General features: G+C 42.8%; 1 protein-coding gene across 1 annotated transcript in view; it reads left to right on the forward strand.

The window, feature by feature from the left end:
- The window catches only part of LOC124569471 (autophagy protein 5-like), a 109,079-nt gene extending 90,553 nt beyond the window's left edge, over positions 1 to 18,526 (forward strand). Inside the window, exon 6 of the mRNA XM_047131084.1 lies at positions 18,082 to 18,526. Within this exon, the coding sequence (XP_046987040.1) occupies positions 18,082 to 18,191 (110 nt within the window). The 3' untranslated portion in view covers positions 18,192 to 18,526. The remainder of the gene's footprint in view (positions 1 to 18,081) is intronic.
- Positions 18,527 to 20,802: the final 2,276 nt, after the last annotated feature.

Genomic DNA, 20,802 nt, shown 5'->3' on the forward strand with positions numbered 1-20,802 from the left:
GGAATGTCGACTTTGTGCCAGGCCTCACCGACAGACATCAGTACCTCTCCTCAATGCAGCACTCCGTGAAGAATGGGCTGCCATTCCCCAACAAACCTTCCAGCACCTGATGCCTGCTTGAGTGGAAGCTATCATCAAGGCTAAGGGTGGGCCAACACCATATTGAATTCCAGCATTACCAACAGAGTGTGCCACAAACTTGTAAGTCATTTTCAGCCAAGTGTACGGATACTTTTGATCACACAGTGTAAAAACCACCAAGCAGATCCCCTATGCTGAAACCAAAAAAGAATGTAAGGCAACAAACCCTTTTGTCTTCACCACTTCTTATGATTCCATGTCACAGAAACCTTTTCCTAAGGCAAGGCCTTGATGCAGATGTCATCCGGTTACAACCATCCATCATCAGCACCTGTACTTGCATGTGTACATGCCAAGGCAAAACAAGTAAGGATAAAGCAGTACAAGCAGTCACCACAGAAAAGACCAGCAACAGTTCTGTAGTGAGTGTCAAGAAGGCACACAACAAACAGAGTGCCTCTAAATGCCCTCTTTCTCCCTCATGTCGAAGGGACAGGGTGCAGGAAAAGATGCACGGCTAAAGCTGTCTCGAGCGCCGTCAGACGTCATTCTTTCAGGTCTGACTGATGATGAGGACATCATGGAGTTAGATGCCTCGGATCCAGGCAACTCCTCCACTCTCCCTCGTTCTACAAGTGCTTCACCTCCACGGTCCAAAGATAGGGTTAAATTAAAACTAAGACGACGAAATGGCTCCCATCCTACAGTGGAACTTGCAGGGGTTCAGGACACATATGGAGGAACTCTGTCTCTTATCTCAGATTACACCACTGTGTCTGTCTCTCCAGGAGACTCATTTCCATCAGTCGTACATCCTTGAGCTACGAGGCTATCTAATTCACAAAAATGATGACCTGAGTGGAGAGAGATCATTACCGACTACCACTCCTCACCTCTTTCTCTTACAATGTCTTTACAAGCAGTTGCTATATTTGTGCAGATGCATCATCCGTTGACAGTATGTTCCCATTACTTGCCCCCACATGATGCGCTTGATAAAGAGTCCGTAACGACCTGATTAACAGCTCCCCTACCCCTTCATCCTCTGTGGTGATTTTAATGCACACGATGTACTTTGGGGCTCTGCACCTACCTGCCCCAGGTGTAGAGCAATTGAGGCACTTCTTGTGTCATGCACATACTAGCTAAATGCGGGACAGAGCACTCACTTCTGCACAGCAACTGGGTTGTTCTCTGCCATTGCTCTCTCACTTTGCTCTCCAGCTCTTGCTCACACTGCTCAATGGGAAGGGGTCGATGACTTGCACAGAAGTGATGTCTTCCCAATCCGGATTCACCTGCCAGATGGGGTGAAACCCAAAAGGAAACCGCCACAATGGGTGCTCGGTAGAGCCGACTGGACACTTCATAGCCAGTTGGCTCAGTTCGAACATTGTGCCGGGAACGGCACTCTCCAAACAAATCCGTGAGACATTGCCCAGACTATGGCAATATATTTTTCCACAGATACTGCAACAGCCAGTCAGGAACCACATTTACAGCACCGTAGAGTGGTTGCTGAGAGGTGTAGTTTGGACTTCCGGTCCACCTCTGATGAAGATAACAACTGCCCATTTTTCCATGTGGGAACTGGATTCTGCATTGTCTGTTGCTCGTGACACATCCCCTGATCACGACAGGATCCATTACAGTATGCTGTGGCACCTCACAAGGCGAAGCAAAGATATCCTCCTCGCACTTCTTAATGCCATTTGGGTGTCATGTCACTTTCCTGGCTCGTGGCGTGAGACTATTTTAATTTCTCTTTTAAAAAATGGGAAAGACCATACATGCCCAAGTAGTTACCATAGTGCTGCCCTCACTGGCTGCATGAGGATGACCATGGAGTGGATAGTCAACTGCTGTCTTGTCTGGCTTTTAGAATCCAGGCAACTCTTTAGACACTTTCAGTGTGGGTTCAGGAGGTATAGCTCCACCTTTGATAACCTTACCTCCTGGAGGCGGCTATACAACAGACTTTGCTACACCAGTGTCACCTTCTAGGTACATTTTTTGACATCGAGAAGGCCTACAATACTACTTGGAGTCTCTTATCATGGAGCAGCTTCATGAATGGGGTTTTATTGGTTGTCATCCCATTTTTATTCACTCCTTCCTCTCGCCACGATATTTTAGATACAAAGTCTGTGACGTCCTGTCTGATTGCTTTGAGCAGGAGAATGGTGTTCTTCAAGGTAGCGTTTTAAGTCTGACTGTCTTTGCCATAGCTGTTAATAGCGTTACATCCATAGTGAAAAGCCCTGTCCAGTGTTCTTTGTTTTTGGATGACTTCTCTGTGTTTCGCTCTTCTTAAAGCTTCGCAACAACAACACGTCAGTTGCAACTAACTCTTCAACATTTGGAAGAGTGGGTGCAGAAGAGTGGTTTTAAAGTTTTCCACCAAGAAGTCTGTGTGTCTTGTTTTAAACCGTTCTCTTTCCATTTTAAACTTTCCGGAGTTACTTTTAAAGACACAGTAAGGTTTCTGGGCATCATATTTCCCTCTAAGCTTACATGCTTACCACATCTTAAGGACTTGAGAAAAATGGTCACTTAAGACTTTGAGTATTTTAAAATTTCTTAGCCACAGTACATGGGGAGCAGACAGGATTTGGCTGCTGTGGTTTTACAGGACATTTGTGCGATCTCGGCTCGATTATGGGTGCATGGTGTATGAGTCTGAGAGACAGTCTTATTTAAAGATGTTGGATATGGTGCACCATGAAGGAATTTGGTTTGCCACTGGAGCATTCAGAACAAGTCCCATACCAAGCCTCTGTGCAGAAGCTGGTGATATGCCATTTCAAGTCAGGCAATGGCTACTTACGGTGTGCCAGGCATATAGAACACTGTCCACACCATACAACCCAAGTACCATACCTTTGCTCAGCCTCCACTGGAAAGGCTTTTTCATAACCGGCACCAGGCAATGAGGCCCTACGGGATTCGTGCACAAGATTGCCATCTAGACATGGGAGTGGCCAGTCTTCATGTTTTACATCACGGTGGGAGCAGAATTCCACCTTGGCTTCTGTGGAGGCCCAGACTTAGACTTGACGAATTTTAAGAAAGATCATACGTCAGCTTTTACATTTCAATCTCTTTTTTCTAACATTTTAGGTATGCATCACGATTTCACGGTAGTGTATACAGATGGCTCCAAACAAGGGAATTCCCTTGGCTGCCCTGTCATGTTCTCTGACCATTTCACCAGTATTTGCGTTCATGACGAGAATACCATTTTCTCAGCGGAGCTCCACGTGACCCTGAAAGCACTATAGCAGATGCATCATATTCAGGGCAAATGGTTGGTCTTAGTGCCTTACAATCGTTACAGAACTTGCACTTTTTTTAGTACGTAAAACTTTATTTAATTCAAAGATATATAGTAGATACAAGTTAAGTTTTAAAATTCATTACATTTTGTTTACAGTTTTCTATTTTTATAGTTATTGTTTTTATTGCATTACTGTGTTAAGTTAGTTCATTTCATTTTTAAAACCTTTTCCGTTTGTATTTAAATTTTTTGTCGAATTTGAGTCTTTCTGTGTCATGATAATGGACTTGACTGTTTTAATTATAAGTTTTTGGTAGCGATTAATGTGGACAATATTTTTCTAATGTATTAGAAAACACAAAGACATGGAATTGGCAATTGAATATTTGCTTATTATTGATTTGGTGTAAGAAGGGTGATTTTGCTTTTGCTTTCACTTTTATTCCCAGCGAGGGCATTGGTCTAGCACTGAACAAAAACAAACACTGCACTCGATACTGAAAGAGAACTTCACAGAAGCCCTTTGATGGTTTTTCTGGGATGGCTAGTAGGTGTGTGCAGCCTGGAGCGGTGGGCTGGAGCGGCGGTGGGTGTTGCCGTGGGCCGCTGCCCTCCCTCAGCTGGGCTCCGTCCGCGGCGGTCGGCCTGGCGGTGATGGCAGGGGGGGCTGGCACGGCTCTCTTGAAGGCTGCTTCTATGACGATTCTGAGGAAGTTTGAGAATTCTGTTTTGTACCCTTTTGATCTCATGGCTGTTTGTTTTCCTCCCATAAGTACGAGAGGTATTCCATGAACATCTCCTTGTTTTTGTTCTTTTGCTGCATACACTGTTTGACCTAAAATCCAAGTGGTGGTTTGTTTCTTTGCTCTGGGGAATGGTTTTATGTCCGGGATGGTTAATAGTTTGATGTTTATCCTTTCAGGTGTACTTCTGTTTATCAGTGCCAGCATAGTTTTATCTCCCATATTTGTTTCGTTTCTCCACATTGGAAACGATGTTCCAAGGTATCGTTTTCATTACAGGTCTGACATTTTCTTGATGGTCTGAGGTGAATTGCTGGTAACCTTTCATTTGTGGGTACAGTGTTGTTTATTGCTTTGTACCACGTCGCTTTGACGTTCGTATTGAGTGTGCTTTCGTGCAGGTTGAGCCACACTTGTCTCCAGTTGTGCACAGGTTTCTTTGATTCAGTCTTGTTCCGTTTCACTTCTCCTCTCAGTTCCACGTAGAGCTTTTTGGTCGTCCTCGTTCTTGTGTCTTCTGCTGTGTCTAGTACGTAACCTTTTTGGATGAAGTGTTCTCTGAGGTATTTCAATTTGTATGCATTTACCCAGCTGAGGAGTTGGTCCAGCTGATATATGACCAACTGTACTTGCTCCAACGGCAGGGTAAGCAGGTATTATTCTGCTGGGGGCCAGGTCATGTAGGGTCATTGGGAAATGAACAGGCCAATCGGGCTGCCAAGGAGGCCTGCAGAGGACAGGATGTGGCACAGTGTCCTATTCCCTTGCAGGCTGTCATTTCTACACTACACAGGAAGTGCATGCAGTTGTGGGATGAGGAATGGCTGTCAGTGACGGCCAATGAGCTGTGCTTGGTGAAATCAACAACCCAGCCGTGGCGTTGCTCCTGCCAGTTGCTCAGGCAGGATGAAGTGATCCTCACACATCTTAGAATTGGGCACTGCCCTCTCGCACACAGATTCTTACTACAGCAAGAGGATCCCCCATTTTGTGATGCTTGTGGCGTGTACATCTCTATCCACCATGTTCTAACAAAGAGCATTTTATATTGTGATGTAAGGGCAGAAGCTGATATTGGTGGGGATCTGCCCTCTAGCCACGCAGAGTGGCCGCGCAGTCTCGGGCACCATGCCACGGATTGCGTGGCCCCTCCTGCCAGAGGTTCGAGTCCTCCCTCGGGTGTGGGTGTATGTGATGTTCTTAGTATAAGTCAGTTTAAGGGGGACGTTGATGAAAAACACACACTATTTCAAAAATGCACCAAATCCACAGTTTTGGAGATATGGCAATTAAATTTTGTACCATGCTTTACATGAAAGTAACACATTTACATATAACATACTTTGATTATATATATTCAACTTTTTTTTGAATGAAACTTGAAGTTTTATTTTCAAAAAATAATGTATGTTCCTTTTTCTCAGAAAGTATTCGATTTCTACAAAAATTTCTATTTCATCTGTTTAGATGTTGTAAGCTTCTCTCATGAGGTTTTTGGAATATGTCAAATAGGAGACTTTTCTTATTTTTTAATTGTAATTCCACCAGTAAAATTTTAAATTCATGCAATATTCCAAGCATTTTGCCCCATATCTCAGCTTGCAATCAGAATTTCAAAATTTGCCCTTGAGACAACGTTTATTAAGTTTACTGAAATATGTGTACAAAATTTCATAATTCTAGCATTTATAGAATCTGAGGAAAAGGTACATAAACTTTTCAGGAGAAACAATTTAAAGTTCAACCTAACTTTTTTCCTTGTGTCACTTCTTCAGAAGGCACCACATTTATCCTCTGGGTCATCTTTCCCTTCAAGGCTTCTCTTCTGGTTTCTTGTTGTCTGTCTTCTTTCCTTTACCAGGTCTTCAACTGACTTTTCAACTGCAGAGACGCACTGTAAATCTATTTTTCTAAGGATATCTTGAGTAAAATTTCCTATCTTGTAGCTCATTCTTTCTAATACCTTCATCCTTCCGACGTTCCCATCATTAAATACAATAACTGCATCATAAGTTGCAATTCTGACAACTGTAGCTGATGCAAATGTGTTTTTAGGGCATCGTTTCCATATGAGTGAATTTAGAGACTCATTTGGATTTTGGGTTTTGCCATGAACACACTTTTTGAGAAGTGTAGGATCAGCCAGAAACCTGTAAGTGGGCTTGACAAGATCCAGGATACAATTTGGAAGCCTCTCCTTGTGAATGTAGGGGTTGTTATTGAAGTGGTATTGAAGTGCTGCTTCAAATCGTGGGCGTGGCCTCGAGGTCACATCACACTTTCAATTAATTTTCAGGCACTTCAGATGCAATTTCAACATTGAAACTTTGGGAACTTATTGTCCTGAGTTGTACTAACAAATAAAAAATAAATTAAAAATTGACATTTTTGGTCAATTTTATCAACTTCGTCCCTCCTTAAGTAGTGTGTAAGTCTAGGGACCGATAACATTAGCAGTTTGGTTCCTTAGGAATTCACACACATTTGAACATTTTTGTTCTGCCCACTATTTTAGCTGATGATGAGACTAGTGTGACTAAGGTTTTAAAGTTTTGTGATGTGTCTGGACTCTGGCCTAAACTTTTAGGCTGGAGGTGTTAGTGTGTTGTGGAGTGCCTGGCTCCTCCTTTTTTTATTCTTGTGGTTAGCCAGCCATGTCCATCTGCTATATTGTTTTAGCTCCTTTTACCACTTTCTTCCTGTGTCGTTAATGTTTTACTACTATCGCAATACTTCGTTCTGTGGTTCTGTGTGGGTATGCACATAGTTTTCCAGCTTTTGTTTGCTGTGTTTTACGTGCTGTGTTGTCTTCCTGTTTAGTGTATTTTACTGACACTCATCTCAAACTGTCTTTGTGCAAGTGCTGAAGACCTTGCTGTCGTGCACCCATACAAACATGTCCATGTCCGCCTTTTTTTGTTTGTAACGTCTGTATCCCTCCGTGATTTGCTGTCACCAGGGCAGACTTCCTCCAGCTTATTGGTCAACTCCCTCACCCCTTTTTGCTGCTCAGTGACTTTAACGCACACAATTTATTTGAGGCTCTTCAAGAATTTGTCAGAGAGGTGCCCCCTTAACTGACCTCAGTCAACTCAACTTCATCTGCCTTAATACTGGAATGCTCACATTTATTTCAGACTTCATGCACACCTATTCCCATTTGGAGCTCTTGTTCTGCACTGCCCAACTTGCCTGTCATCTTGAATGGTCCGTTCACTCCGACAAATACAAGGTCGACTGGAGGCTTGACTCTTCCCTGGCAGTGTTCGATGAACATCATTTCCCCAGTTGTGATGACCAGGTAGAGAATGTGACAAACGTTATCCTTGCTGATCCAGAACATTGCATACCTTGCACTGTATCATTACTGTGCCGTGTCTCAGTCCCCTGGTGGACTGAGGAATGCCGTGATGCGTTTCGCTTGCAGAGGCATACTCTCCCCATTTTTAACCATCATCCTACAATGGCGAACTGCCTTTGTTATAAGCAGTTGCATGTACAGGGTCATTGCATTCTTCGGGATAACAAAACAGCCAACTAGATTTCATTTACTAGCTCTTGTGACAGTTTCATTCCCTCTTCCGTCGTGTGGGGCAACCAACGTCAGCTCTCTGGGACCAAGGTCCATTTCCTGATTTCTGGCCTGACCATAGCATATGTGGACCCTATTGCTATTCCTAAACTTTAGGCCACTATTTTGTGGGGATTTTGTGATCCACCCACTGTCACCCCTCCTTCCTCCCTCGGAACCAAGTTGAGGAAGCTCGTGTGCTGATCTTGTCCTCTCAGAACCATGAATGCTACAATGCTGCTTTTACTATGAAGGAGCTAGACAATGCTCTCACTTAATCATGATATTTCGCCCCAGGGCTGGACGATGCTCACATTCAGATGTTGCAGCGCATTTCTCTTGTGGGGAAGCATTTTCTCCTTCATACATATAATCGCAGTTGGACAGGTAGCATGTTTCCCAGTTGCTGGTGTGAAGCCACCGTCACACCCATACCTAAGGCTGGTAAGGCCAAATGCCTTCATTCTAGGTACTGTCCCATTTCTCTCACTGGCTGTGTTTGGTCAATTCCTGCGATCTACTAACCACGGCTCAATGTGGATTTTGAACGTGCCATTGTGCAGTTGACCGCAAATGGTTTTCTGCAAAAACACCAGACTGCAGCTGTGTTTTTTAATTTGGAAAAAGCATACAACACCTGCTAGAGGACTGGTACCCTCCATACTCTATACACATGGGACTTCCGAGGCCGCCTGCCTCATTCCCTTCAGGAGTTTTTAAAAGACAAAAGTTTTCAAGGTACATGTGGGTTCGGACTTTATCGACATTTTACTGTAGCCATTAACCCGACTATGGCCTGTCTCCTGCCAGTTATATCTGGCTCCCTTTTTGTTGAGGAATTTGTGATGCATCACAGTTTTCCACAGACTTCTCTCCGTGAATGGTGTCTTCAGAAATCGTGGAACATCGACTGTGGCTTCCACTTCTCCTCTGACAAAACCGTTCGTATGAATTTCTAGCAGTGCAATTGGTTTCTTTCACCGTCCTTACATCTTGGGCCTATTGCTCACGCATTTACTGAAACCACAACGTTCCTGGGACTCATGCTTGATATGTGGCCGCCCGCTGTATGCAGTCCATCAGTGTCTTGTGTATCTTAAGCAGTACTTCCTAGGGAGCGGATCAGACCACTCACCTCCAATGGTGCCAATGCCCTCTTTTTCGATGACTCCCTTGACTGCCAATATGGGACTTGCCCTTCTTCTCTGTTACCTCCTGGTACTGCACCGGTGCTTAACTTCATGTTACCTAACATGTTATCAATGAATGTGAATCTTTCATCACCTTGTCTTCATGTGGCAGCCTGTGTTCATCTTGAACTTAATTCATTTCCCAAGGAAACTACTCCAGATTTGATCTATTGCTGATAGTTTCTCGACCTTCGCATACAACTTAGCATCTGGTCATGGACTGTGGAGACTCACACACTGACACTGACCAATCATTGGTGAACTCTGGATAGAGTTGAAGCAGCATGGAATGGCATAACTGTATCTGCCATCTACACTCGGTCTGTCTTGATGTTCACCACTAATCTTGTAATCGGATACTGTATTACTCTTCCTCTTTGTTAGAGGCATTATTTTGCATTTTTTCCACATTTAAAGAGAGCTGCCTTTCATTACACTCAGTGGAAATTTTGTCCAAGTCTTTCTAGAATTCCTTATGATCGTCCAAAAATGATACTTTTCTTGTACACAGCAGTATCGTTAACATATGATCTTGTAGTGTGTCTGAATCTACATGGTAAATTGTTTATGTATACTAAAAATATTAGGGACCCTATTACATATCCTTGTAAATAACTACAGGCATGTTTGTAGATTCTACGAATCTAGATTTCTAAAAGGCATTAGGTATTTATCACATTGCCATTTGGCAACAAGAACAGGATAATACAAACATTTTCCCAATTATCTGATTGGCTCAAGAAATTGATAGAACTGCACTGGAAGCCCAATCTTCAGTTCAAACAAGAGTAACATCAGGCATACTTCTGGGACCTGTAATGGGAGCACAAATGTTCTCTGTGTACATAGAGTAGTCAGCAGTGCTGGTTTGCTCTGATCATGTCTGTAGGATAGTAACATTGCTGGATGATGTAAGGAAATGCAGAAAGACTTGGACAGTATTTCTATTTGATGTTATGCTTAAATGCACACAAAAACAAGATTAACACCCTAAACATGAAATAGCTCTGTAGTATCATATTACTGCTTGCAGCTTCACTCCTCCACAGCTATCCTGTTCATGTCAAGGCCCATCAAACACGGAATTCTTCCCATTGTGTTATTTACACTAGGCTGCTCGATGGTCTGACCAAGGCAGAAATCGAAGCGTACCTATGATCAGGGTGTCATTGCAGTCCATTGGGTGATGAAAAATGAAGACGCATCCTTAGTAGTGCCCACGCACACTCTTTTTCTCACTTTTAATAAAGCAGGCTGTGAAATTATCACACTCAGATGGTACATTCCAAATCCGATGTGCTGCTACCAGTGTCATCGTTACCACCACACTTGAATGTTCTGTCGACACCCGGCCAAGTGTGTAACCTGTTGTAGGGATGCTCACGAGCGTGATTGTCTGCCTTCTTCGCCCCGATGTATCAGTAGCGATGGTGACTGTGCAACCCCCTCCCGAGATTGTCCCGTGTACCTCAATGAGCGGGCTGTCCAGGAGATCCGGGTGAAGGAAATTGTGCCTTACCCGGTCGCTCGCAAGTTATTGGTTAGTCAGAAACCATGCGTTCTACCATATGGCATTTACAGTACTGTTCTTGCTACAACTTTCCCCATTAAGGACACGATCACACAGACGTGCGACTTCAAATTTAGCAATACAGTTGTAAAATCACCCAGTGTCACAGTAGCATCCCCGTCTCCACCGCCAGCTGTGCAGTCACCAAACTTCTGCCCCGAACAAATGCTCCCATGAAGACTCTTTACGTCCTTCCAGCCAACAAGTATCTGAGTCTTCCTCTGGCAACCAGAAAGGCTCCAAGAAGTCAAACAAAGGCAAACAGTCTTCTCCTTCGCTGACTTGGAGATCCTCTTCGACGGTGTCACCACGCAATAATCTCACCCAGCTGACCTCATTGTCGCTGTTGTGCACCGCCACGAGTTTTTCTGCCCTATACTCCACACACTGACAAAGGGAAAAATGCCGATCCCTCTGTAGACCTCATGGAGCTGGATCCTCCAGCCTCTGTGCTCTGTACCAGTGAGTCTTTGAAGGCTGGCACTTGGCAGCTGCTGAGATGGTAGCCCTTCATTTGTACCTTACTCACCTTTCCTCCTCATGACTCCTCCAATTGCAGCCTTAGAGGCAACAAGAGAACTTAGGCTGCTCTTGGAATCGCAATGTCCACTTGTTCTCTGCCTCCAGGAATCAAAATTGCATCCTCATGACGACTTTGAGCTCTCGCATTTCTTTCTGATCCACTTTGACCTTCCCACAGAGGATGGCATTCCATCTCACAGGCAAGTCATGCTGCTCATCCGGGATGACGTTCATAGTCAAACAGTCTCCCTGACTACCTGCCTTCAAGATGTTGCAGTCTGCATTTTCCTTCCTCACTTCCTTTGTACTGTTTACATCCTCCCATCATTCGATTTCACCAGGGCAGACTTCCTCCAGCTTATTGGGCAACTCCCTCACCCCTTTGTGCTGCATGGTGATTTTAATGCGCGCTATCCCCTTTGGTGCTCTCCCAGGACCTGTTGGAGGGGTACCCTCATTGCAGACCTTTTCAATCAACTTAACCACATCTGCCTTAACACAGGAGCAGCGACGTTCCTTTCAGACTCCGTGCACACCTATTCCCATTTGGACCTCTGCTTCTGCACTGCCCAGCTTTCCCATGGTCTCTAGTGGTCCGTTCCCCTGACATGTACTCGAGCGACTATTTCCCATGGGCTATCCATTTGCTGACTCCTGCCCCACCTACATGCACACCCAAATGGCAGCTTTCTAAGGCTGATAGGAGGCTTTACCCTCCCTGGTGACCTTTGATGAACATTATTTCCCCAGTTGTGATGACCAGGTAGAGTACCTTACAAACGTTATTCTTACTATCGCAGAACGTTTCATTCCTCAGACTTTCTCTTTACTGCTCCGTGTCCCGGTCCCTCGGTGGACTGAGGCATGCCACAATGCAATTTGTGCATGGAGACGTGCTGTCTGCATTCCCCATCGTCCTATGATGGCAAGCTGCATTTGTTATAAACAGTTGCATGCACAGTGTTGTCGCGTTCTTGCAGGTAGCTGACTAGGTCTTCTGTCAGTTCCAGTCCCTCTTCCGTCGTGTGGGCCAACCTCCGATGACACTCTGGGACCGAGGTCCATCCCCCACTTTCCAGCTTGACCATAGCAGATGATATTGTGAACCCTATTGCTATCTCCAACAACTTGGGTGCTGTTTCACAGAGATTTCAAGCTCCACCAACCATCACCCTGCCTTCCTCCATCTGAAACGAGTGGAGGAGTCTCGACAATATCCTTCGCTTCTCAGAATTGTGAGTGCTACAATGCACTTCATCCTGATCCTCTGCCACAGGGCCAGACAATGTTCACATTCAGATGTTGCAGAACATTTCTCTTGCAGGCAAGCACTTTCTCCCTCGTATGTACAATTGCATCTGGGCAGATGGCACACTTCCCAGATGCTGACATGAAACCAGTGTCATACACATACCTAAACCAGTTAAGGATAAACACCTTCCTTCTAGTTATTGCCCCATGTCTCTCACCAGCTATTATTGCAAGGGGATGGAATGTATTATTCATGCCTGGCTGGTATAGTGGCTCGAGTCTTCAATTTACTAACCACTGCACAATGTGGATTTCGAGCACACCGCACCGTTCTGCAGTTGACCATCTCGTCACTTTGTCCACCCATTTCATGAATGGTTTTCTGCGGAAGTACCAGTCTGTGGCCATGTTTTTCGATTTGGAGAAAGCCTATGATACCTGTTGGGGGACTGGTATCCTCCATACACAATACACCAGGGCTCTCATGGCTGCATGCCCCGTTATCTTCAGGAATTTTTAAAAGACCAAGTTTTCAATGTGTGTGGGTTCTGTCTTGTTGGCAGACGTTTGCGCTGCCTGATACGCTTCCTGCTTTTTTTATCAGATGACGCTGCATTGGCCGATTTAGTTTTGAGTTTTATTTGTGCAGGGGGTTTTTATCGCTTGATCTGAGTGTTTGTCCTTTTTTTGTGTTGAGTCTGGCCTTTGGCCTATGATTTTAGACTGGGGTTTTTAGTGTGTTTCTTGGTGGTATTCTCTTCCTTTGGTTTGTTTCTATGGTTGGCCAACCACTATCACACTTGTGATTTTAATTCCTTTTGTCTGGTCTGTCTGTGTCTTTCTTGCCTTGTGTCGTCTCTTGTCATCTCCATTGTTTGTTTTTATTCCTTGTGGATGTTTAAAGTTCATGGAAAAAGGGACCAATGGCCCTAGTAATCTGGTCCCTTCAATCCCACAAACCAAGCAACCATCCGATAATGGCCTGTCTCCCGCCATGCATCTCCGACTCCCTTTTCATTGATATGATTTTGCTATCCATTGCAGTTCTCCACCAACTTGTCTCCTTGAGTGTTGTCTTCAGCATTGTCTCGATCATCTTTACTCATGGGGCATTGACAATGGCTTTCTCTTTTCCACTGACAAAACCGTTTGTATGAATATCTGACGGCACAATTGGCTTCTTCCACTGTCTTTACATCTTGGGCCAGTTGTCTTCTGTTCATTGAAACTACAAAATTCCTGGGGCTCATGCTCAATGGGAAGCTTTCTTGGTCCTACCACGTGTCTTACCTGGGCGGCTGCTGTATGCGGTCCCTCAACGCCCTGTATGTCCTCAGTGGTACTTTCTGGGGCACAGATCAGACCACCCCCTGCCATTTGTACTGGTCCCTTGTCTGTTCAAAACTAGACAACGGGTGTTTAGTTTATGCACATGCATGTCCGTTCCTCTTATGGCCTCTCAATACTATCCACCATCATGGCATGTGTTTGGCCACTGGCACCTTTTACACTAGCCCGGTTGAGAGTCTGTATGCAGAAGGTACCAAACTACCACTGTCATACTGCCGTGATTTTCTCCTTGGCAGATACACATGCTATTTGTCTGCCGCGCCTGGCCACCCATCCTGTGCCGCCTCCTCTGATGACTCCTTTGATAAGCAGTAAGGGGCGTGTCCCTCTTCTCTGTTGCCTTGTGGAGTTTACTTTTGGCTGTTGCTCCAGTAGCTTAACTTCACATTACCTGCCACTTTCCCAATGGGTGTGTACCCTTCACCACTTTGGCTTCGTGCAGCGGCCCGTGTTCATCTTGGCTTTCATTCCGTTCCTAAGGACACTACTCCAGCCTTGCTCTATCGTCTTAAGTTTCACGATGTACACATGGAACTTCACGATGGTACCTTTGTGTACACTGATGGCTCTCTGACTGATTGTGGTGTTGGGTGTGCCTTCATCGTTAGCACAGACGTTTTTCGGTGCAGGCTTCTGGAACATTGCTCAGTATTAAGCAGAGCTTTTCGCCCTGTATCAGGCTGCACAGTACATCCGGCAACACAGGCTTTTCAATTGTGTCATCTGCTCCTACTCTTATCAGTGCCCTTCAGATCACCTGTGTGCTGTAAACCATCTATCCTTTGGTGCAACAGGTCCAGGACAGCTATCACTTACTCACTTTTGATGGAGTCAGTGTGATGTTTATCTGGGTCCCTGGTCACATCAGTCTTACAGGAAACAAGGCCGCTAATGCTGTTGCCCAGGCTGCAGTCCTCGTGCCTCGGCCCATTAGTTCTTCCATTCCCTTTGATTATCTCTGTGTTCCTATATGTCCACAGGTGGTGTCACTTTGGCATCACCACTGGTTCTCCCTTCATGGGAACAAGCTCTAGCGAATTATACCTCTCCCAGTGGCTTGGACATTCTCCTCCTGGCCCTCTCACTGTGGTGAGATCATTTTAGCAAGGTCTTCTTAGCCATCACCATTTGTTGAGTGGTGCTCCCCCACCACTTTTTGCTCAGCGCCCTCAATCTTTGATGGTTCACCATTTCCTGAGAGAATGCCCTTTTTTTAACCACTTAGATTACGAAATGAGACACACAAAGTAGTAGATGAGTTTTGCTATTTGGGGAGCAAAATAGCTGATGATGGTCGAAGCAGAGAGGATATAAAATATAGACTGGCAATTGCAAGGAAAGCATTACTGAAGAAGAGAAATTTGTTATCATCGAGTATAGATTTAAGTGTCAGAAAGTCTTTCCTGAAAGTATTTGTATGGAGTGTAGCCATGCATGGAAGTGAAACATGGATGATAAGTAGTTCAGACAAGAAGAGAATAGAAGCTTTCGAAATGTGGTGCTACAGAAGAATGCTGAAGATTAAATGGGTAGGTCATATAACTAATGAGGAGGTACTGAATAGAATTAGGTAGAAGAGAAATTTGTGGCACAAATTGACTAGAAGAAGTGATCAGTTGATAGGACGTGTTCTGAGGCATCAATACTCCAATACTAAATTGATGATCATCAATTTAGTATTGGAGGAAAGTGCAGCTGGTAAAATTTGTAGAGGGAGACCAAGGCATGAATACACTAAACAGATTCAGAAGGATGTAGGTTGCAGTATTTACTGGGTTGTGAAGCAGCTGAATGGGTTGAAAATAAATAAATCACCGTGTCTTGATGGGATTCCAATTCGGTTTTACAGAGAGTACTCTACTGCATTGGCTCCTTACTTAGCTTGCATTTATCGTGAATCTCTTGCCCAGTGTAAAGTCCCAAGTGACTGGAAAAAAGCGCAGGTGGCACCTGTATGTAAGAAGGGTAGAAGGACAGATCCTCAACATTAGAGACCAATATCCTTAACATCAGTTTGTTGCAGGATTCTCGAACACATTCTCAGTTCGAATATAATGAATTTCCTTGAGACAGAGAAGTTGCTGTCCATGCATCAGCACCGCTTTAGAAAGCATCGCTCCTGCGAAACGCAACTCGCCCTTTATTCTCATATCTTGCAAACCATGGATGAAGGGTCTCAGACGGATGCCATATTCCTTGACTTCCGGAAAGCGTTTGACTCGGTGCCCCACTGCAGACTCCTAACTAAGGAACGAGCATATGGGATTGGTTCCCAAGTATGTGAGTGGCTCGAAGACTTCTTAAGTAATAGAACCTAGTACGTTGTCCTCGATGGTGGTGTTCATTAGAGGTGAGGGTGTCATCTGGAGTGCCCCAGGGAAGTGTGGTAGGTCCACTGTTGTTTTCTATCTACATAAATGATCTTTTGGATAGGGTGGATAGCAGTGTGCGGCTGTTTGCTGATGATGCTGTGGTGTACGGGAAGGTGTCGTTGTTGAGTGACTGTAGGAGGATACAAGATGACTTGGACAGGATTTGTGATTGGTGTAAAGAATGGCAGCTAACTCTAAATATAGATAAATGTAAATTAATGCAGATGAATAGGAAAAAGAATCCTGTAATGTTTGAATACTCCATTAGCAGTGTAGCACTTGACACAGTCACGTCGATTAAATATTTGGGCGTAACATTGCATAGTGATATGAAGTGGGACAAGCATGTAATGGAAGTTGTGGGGACAGGGGATAGTCATCTCCGGTCCATTGGTAGAATTTTGGGAAGATGTGGTTCAGCTGTAAAGGAGACCGCTTATAAAACACTAATACGACCTATTCTTGAGTACTGCTCGAGCGTTTGGGATCCCTATCAGGTCGGATTGAGGGAGGACATACAAGCAATTCAGAGGTGGGCTGCTAGATTTGTTACTGGTAGGTTTGATCATCATGCGAGTGTTATGGAAATGCTTCAGGAACTCGGGTGTGACTCTCTGGAGGAAAGGAGGCATTCTTTTCGTGAAATGTTACTGAGGAAATTTAGAGAACCAGCATTTGAGGCTGACTGCAGTACAATTTTACTACCGCCAACTTACATTTTGCGGAAAGACCACAAAGATAAGATAAGAGAGATTAGGGCTCGTACAGAGGCATATAGGCAGTCATTTTTCCCTCGTTCTGTTTGGGAGTGGAACAGGAAGAGAAGATGATAGTTGTGGTACGAGGTACCCTCCACCACGCACCGTATGGTGGATTGCGGAGTATGTATGTAGATGTAGATGTACTCAGAGATGAAGAAGCTTGCACAAGATAGAGTAGCATGGAGAGCTGCATCAAACCAGTCTCTGGATTGAAGAAGAAGAAGAAGACGACGACAACAACAACAACAACTACTACTACTACTACTACTACTACTACTACTACTACTTTCTCATTTATGTTTGCCTTTTGATTTATTGGCTGTTTCAGTGAACAACGTGCAGGCTGTTGACCACGTTTCACGTTTTGTCGGTCGTAGCAATATGGCAAAGGACACTTAAGATTAAGTTCAGGACCTCTATTTCTCATGGTGTGTTTTATCGACCTTTCTCAAAGTCCCTGTTTTTAGTTGTCTTTCCTTCTGTCAGTTGGGCTTAACATGTAATCCTTTTAACACCTTTTTTGTCTTTGTGTTCTACATCTCTGACATGGTCATGTATGACCCTAGTTGTTGTTGCACCCTAAAACAAAACAAAACAAAACAAAACTGTATCATATTACTGTATTAGTTGTAAACTTCTAAACTGCCAAAGGCTAAAGGAATGTGTAATGAAACTATAACACCATAGTGGGGAAGGCAAATGGAAGACATTTGCTTAGGTGCACTATACGTTTTTATAGGAATGATGCATAAGACTCTAATGTAAGCATTTGTAAAGTATTTCTCAAGCTTTTGATGTCGATGTTAAGTTGAAGTTAAGGAAGGCATTTAAAGTATTGTGAGAATTGTTACAGATCAGAATAGATAACACAGAAGTATAAACGATTCTCAGCAAAAATAAATAGGAATCCCTGAAAGAAATGTTTTCTCAAAGAAGTTTGTCGGGAAAATTTAGAGGAGTGATGTTAGAGGTTGATTGCACTACCATTTTGCTGAATTTGTGAAAATCTCGTGTAGGGACCATGAGAATGAAATAAGAGAGGTAAATCACCGAATAGCAGAAATGGTGTCATCGACAGGCACACAAAGGAAGAGAATGGATGAAAACTTGGTTAGCTTATGGAAGAAATCAGTTGATGCTCAACATTGAAAACCTAGGAAATGGCTTTCTAAGTGTATAATTGTGATAAGCTTAGATATTTTAATTCTGTTTACTTTGCACAGTTGTTCTAAACAAATTTTAATAATATTTAAATGTATTTAAAAATGTGGACATATGATAATAGTGACAGTATTTAATGTTTATGGTAAGAATAGTATTTTTTTTGTTTTGAAACAGATGTATGGTTTCAGATTAAGTCAGTGGCATAAAAAAGCTTGTCTTTATTTTCCAGTACGAGTGGTAACCCACGGAATTGAACCTCCATTAGACACTCCTCTGCAGTGGATGAGTGAACATCTCAGTTACCCAGACAACTTCCTGCATTTGTGTGTTCACACATAATATTTAAGCATATAGCTTTATTTTCTCTTATTAATTTATGGACTTCATAAATTTCATGTTATTTTCTCTTTGAGACTAGTTGTTTTTGTTTTGCTGTTTATTTTATGTATTATTTTATATTTTTATATTTTGTCTTATTTAAGATACCTGCCTAGTCCACTATCATGTATACATTTTGTGGTCAATGGAACAGTTTTGTGTTCTTTTGTCCATTGTTGTGCAAAATTGTATTAGCTCATAATGTGTTAGGTTTGGTTATAATTATCGAGTACACAGGTGGGAATTCTTAACATGTACTTTTTGAGTGTAATTGTATTAAATGTATTGGAATGAAAGTATGCTCTTTGAAATGCTTTACTAGATTATATTGCTTTGTAACTGGGTGTGGAAATTTGTGTTATGAATCTCATTTGAAATTCTTCAATTTTATTCTCCATGATATAAGTGAGGCATGTTTTCTGGATTGTTGAGTAAACTTGTGTACATTTTTGTGCACAGTTGTACATTGTCACTTAGTCTTAACAGATAACCTTATACATTGGATCAAAATACCTGTTCAGAATTTCTTATTTTAGAAAACTAGAATTTCCAGATGTGGATGATTGTTCTGTACCCACCTTATTATATTACACAAGTAGTTTCCAAATCTATATATGGTTGCTTGTGCATAGCAGTATTTTCCGTAATGATAGACTGTGGAAATTTGTAATTAATCCAGAATTTGATTAACAGTTACATTCTAAAAAGTGAGTTATTTGAGATATAGTTTTCAGTCATAACGTGCTTCTCTTCACATTGCTGTTTTTCTACTGAAAACAAAGAAAAAAAACTTGTCTGACATTCTCTGTAGAAGTTTATGAAGACACCTGCTCCAAATCAGGAATACCAAGTTGCTATTTGTTTTCTTAACATCAATATCCACCCAGTAATTCATGCATTTTTGATATCCCAGTTGTACTACGCTCTTATGTACCGTGTTTTATGTATACCAGTTTATTTCTGTGATAAGTATATTTTAAAGTTAGCATTATTGCAAACAGTAAACAGTGACACAGCAGTTTACAATGTGTGTGTGTGTGTGTGTGTGTGTGTGTGTGTGTGTGTGTGTTGTGCATGCACGCTCTTGTAAAAAGTTGCAGAAATTTGAACTTAATGCACTTCTCAGTATTGGTACAAGTGGAGTGCTGTGACACACAGTTTGGATAAATAATCTCTCAATTGAGTCCCAAGTTGCTTCAAGAAAACAGGAACAGTTTTCCACTTTCATTGAAAGATATTTCAGCAGAAGATGCATAAAATACTGTTTTGTAAGGCCTGAAGGTGAACCTCGCATTATTTCGAAGATTCGGAGTTATTTGCTTTGGATTTTAGTCTAGACTGCTGTCAGATATGCTTAAAACATTTATCTTGCAAAAGGCTGTGTATGCTAAAACATAAGAAGCCACAATTAAATGTTGATCAGCAATATCTTTTGGTATTAGAAATGCACATTGTCATGTGTCCATCACTTATTCATTACTTGATGTGGAATTTATAAGGAAAAAGCTGTACGCTTTCGTCAGGGTTGATGTTTCTTGAATGAATTTTTTACCCTGCAGAGTGTGTGTGTGTGTGTGTGTGTGTGTGTGTGTGTGTGTGTGTGTTCGTTCTTGTTTTGTTTTGAAACTTCCTGGTAGATTAAAAGTATGTGTCACCAACTGGGACTCAAACCCAAAATCTTGCCTATTTCTTACCAACTGTGGTAGCCAGGCGCTACACCCGATGTGCCCTAGCAGCTTCTACTCTGCCACTATCTCTCTCCCAGTTTCTAAACTTCACACAAATTCTCCCGCATAACTTGCTAGACTAGCACTCATGGTAGAAATATAAAGTTGGTGCTTGTTTGCACTATTAACAGTACAGAGACACTGCTGCTTCGTAGCACATTTATGTAAATTGTGCATAGAATTATTGAGTTATGCACTTTTCATTTTATTCTTCCTCTCTGTGGAAGGCACTGAAATTACTCTCGTAACTACTCGATATTTCGTATGCTGTATTTTATAGCTGTCTTACCTTAGCATCTCATTGCCTTTTAGTGTTACTTTGTTGTTCCTTTTTCTGCTCATCAATTAACTCAGTATCATTAAAATCGAACATTCATGCCTGTAGACAAACACATTTTCTTATATTTCTTGATATGCTTATATCACAAAAAAAAAAAAAAACAATGCACCCGACTTTGTTCTTTCACCTTATGATACCTTATCGTGTGGCAAAGTTTAGTTGCAGCGATAGGTGGGACTAGATTCTGATTTGTCAAGTTACACCATTTTACAATTAGTTAACAGTCTACTCATTGGTGTGTTTCTTCTGTTCCATACTTCTGAGTGCAACAGGGTAGGTTACTGTAGAAATTTCTTCTCTTCAGCCAAATATCCCAGTGGGCTGAGGGTGGAGCAGAGGGATTCCAAATTGGAAATATTTGGGAGGGGGCTTCCAGTTCCAGCATTTGCCTAATCACCTAGGGTAGATCACATGAAAACCAGATTGTGAATTTTATGCGCTGATACTTTATGATATTTCATATGCAGCTGTGCTTTGTAAAGTAACTGAAGAATGGAACAAATAC

Source organism: Schistocerca americana, unplaced genomic scaffold (genome assembly GCF_021461395.2).
Source record: "Schistocerca americana isolate TAMUIC-IGC-003095 unplaced genomic scaffold, iqSchAmer2.1 HiC_scaffold_15, whole genome shotgun sequence".
Taxonomy (NCBI): Eukaryota; Metazoa; Arthropoda; class Insecta; order Orthoptera; family Acrididae; genus Schistocerca; species Schistocerca americana.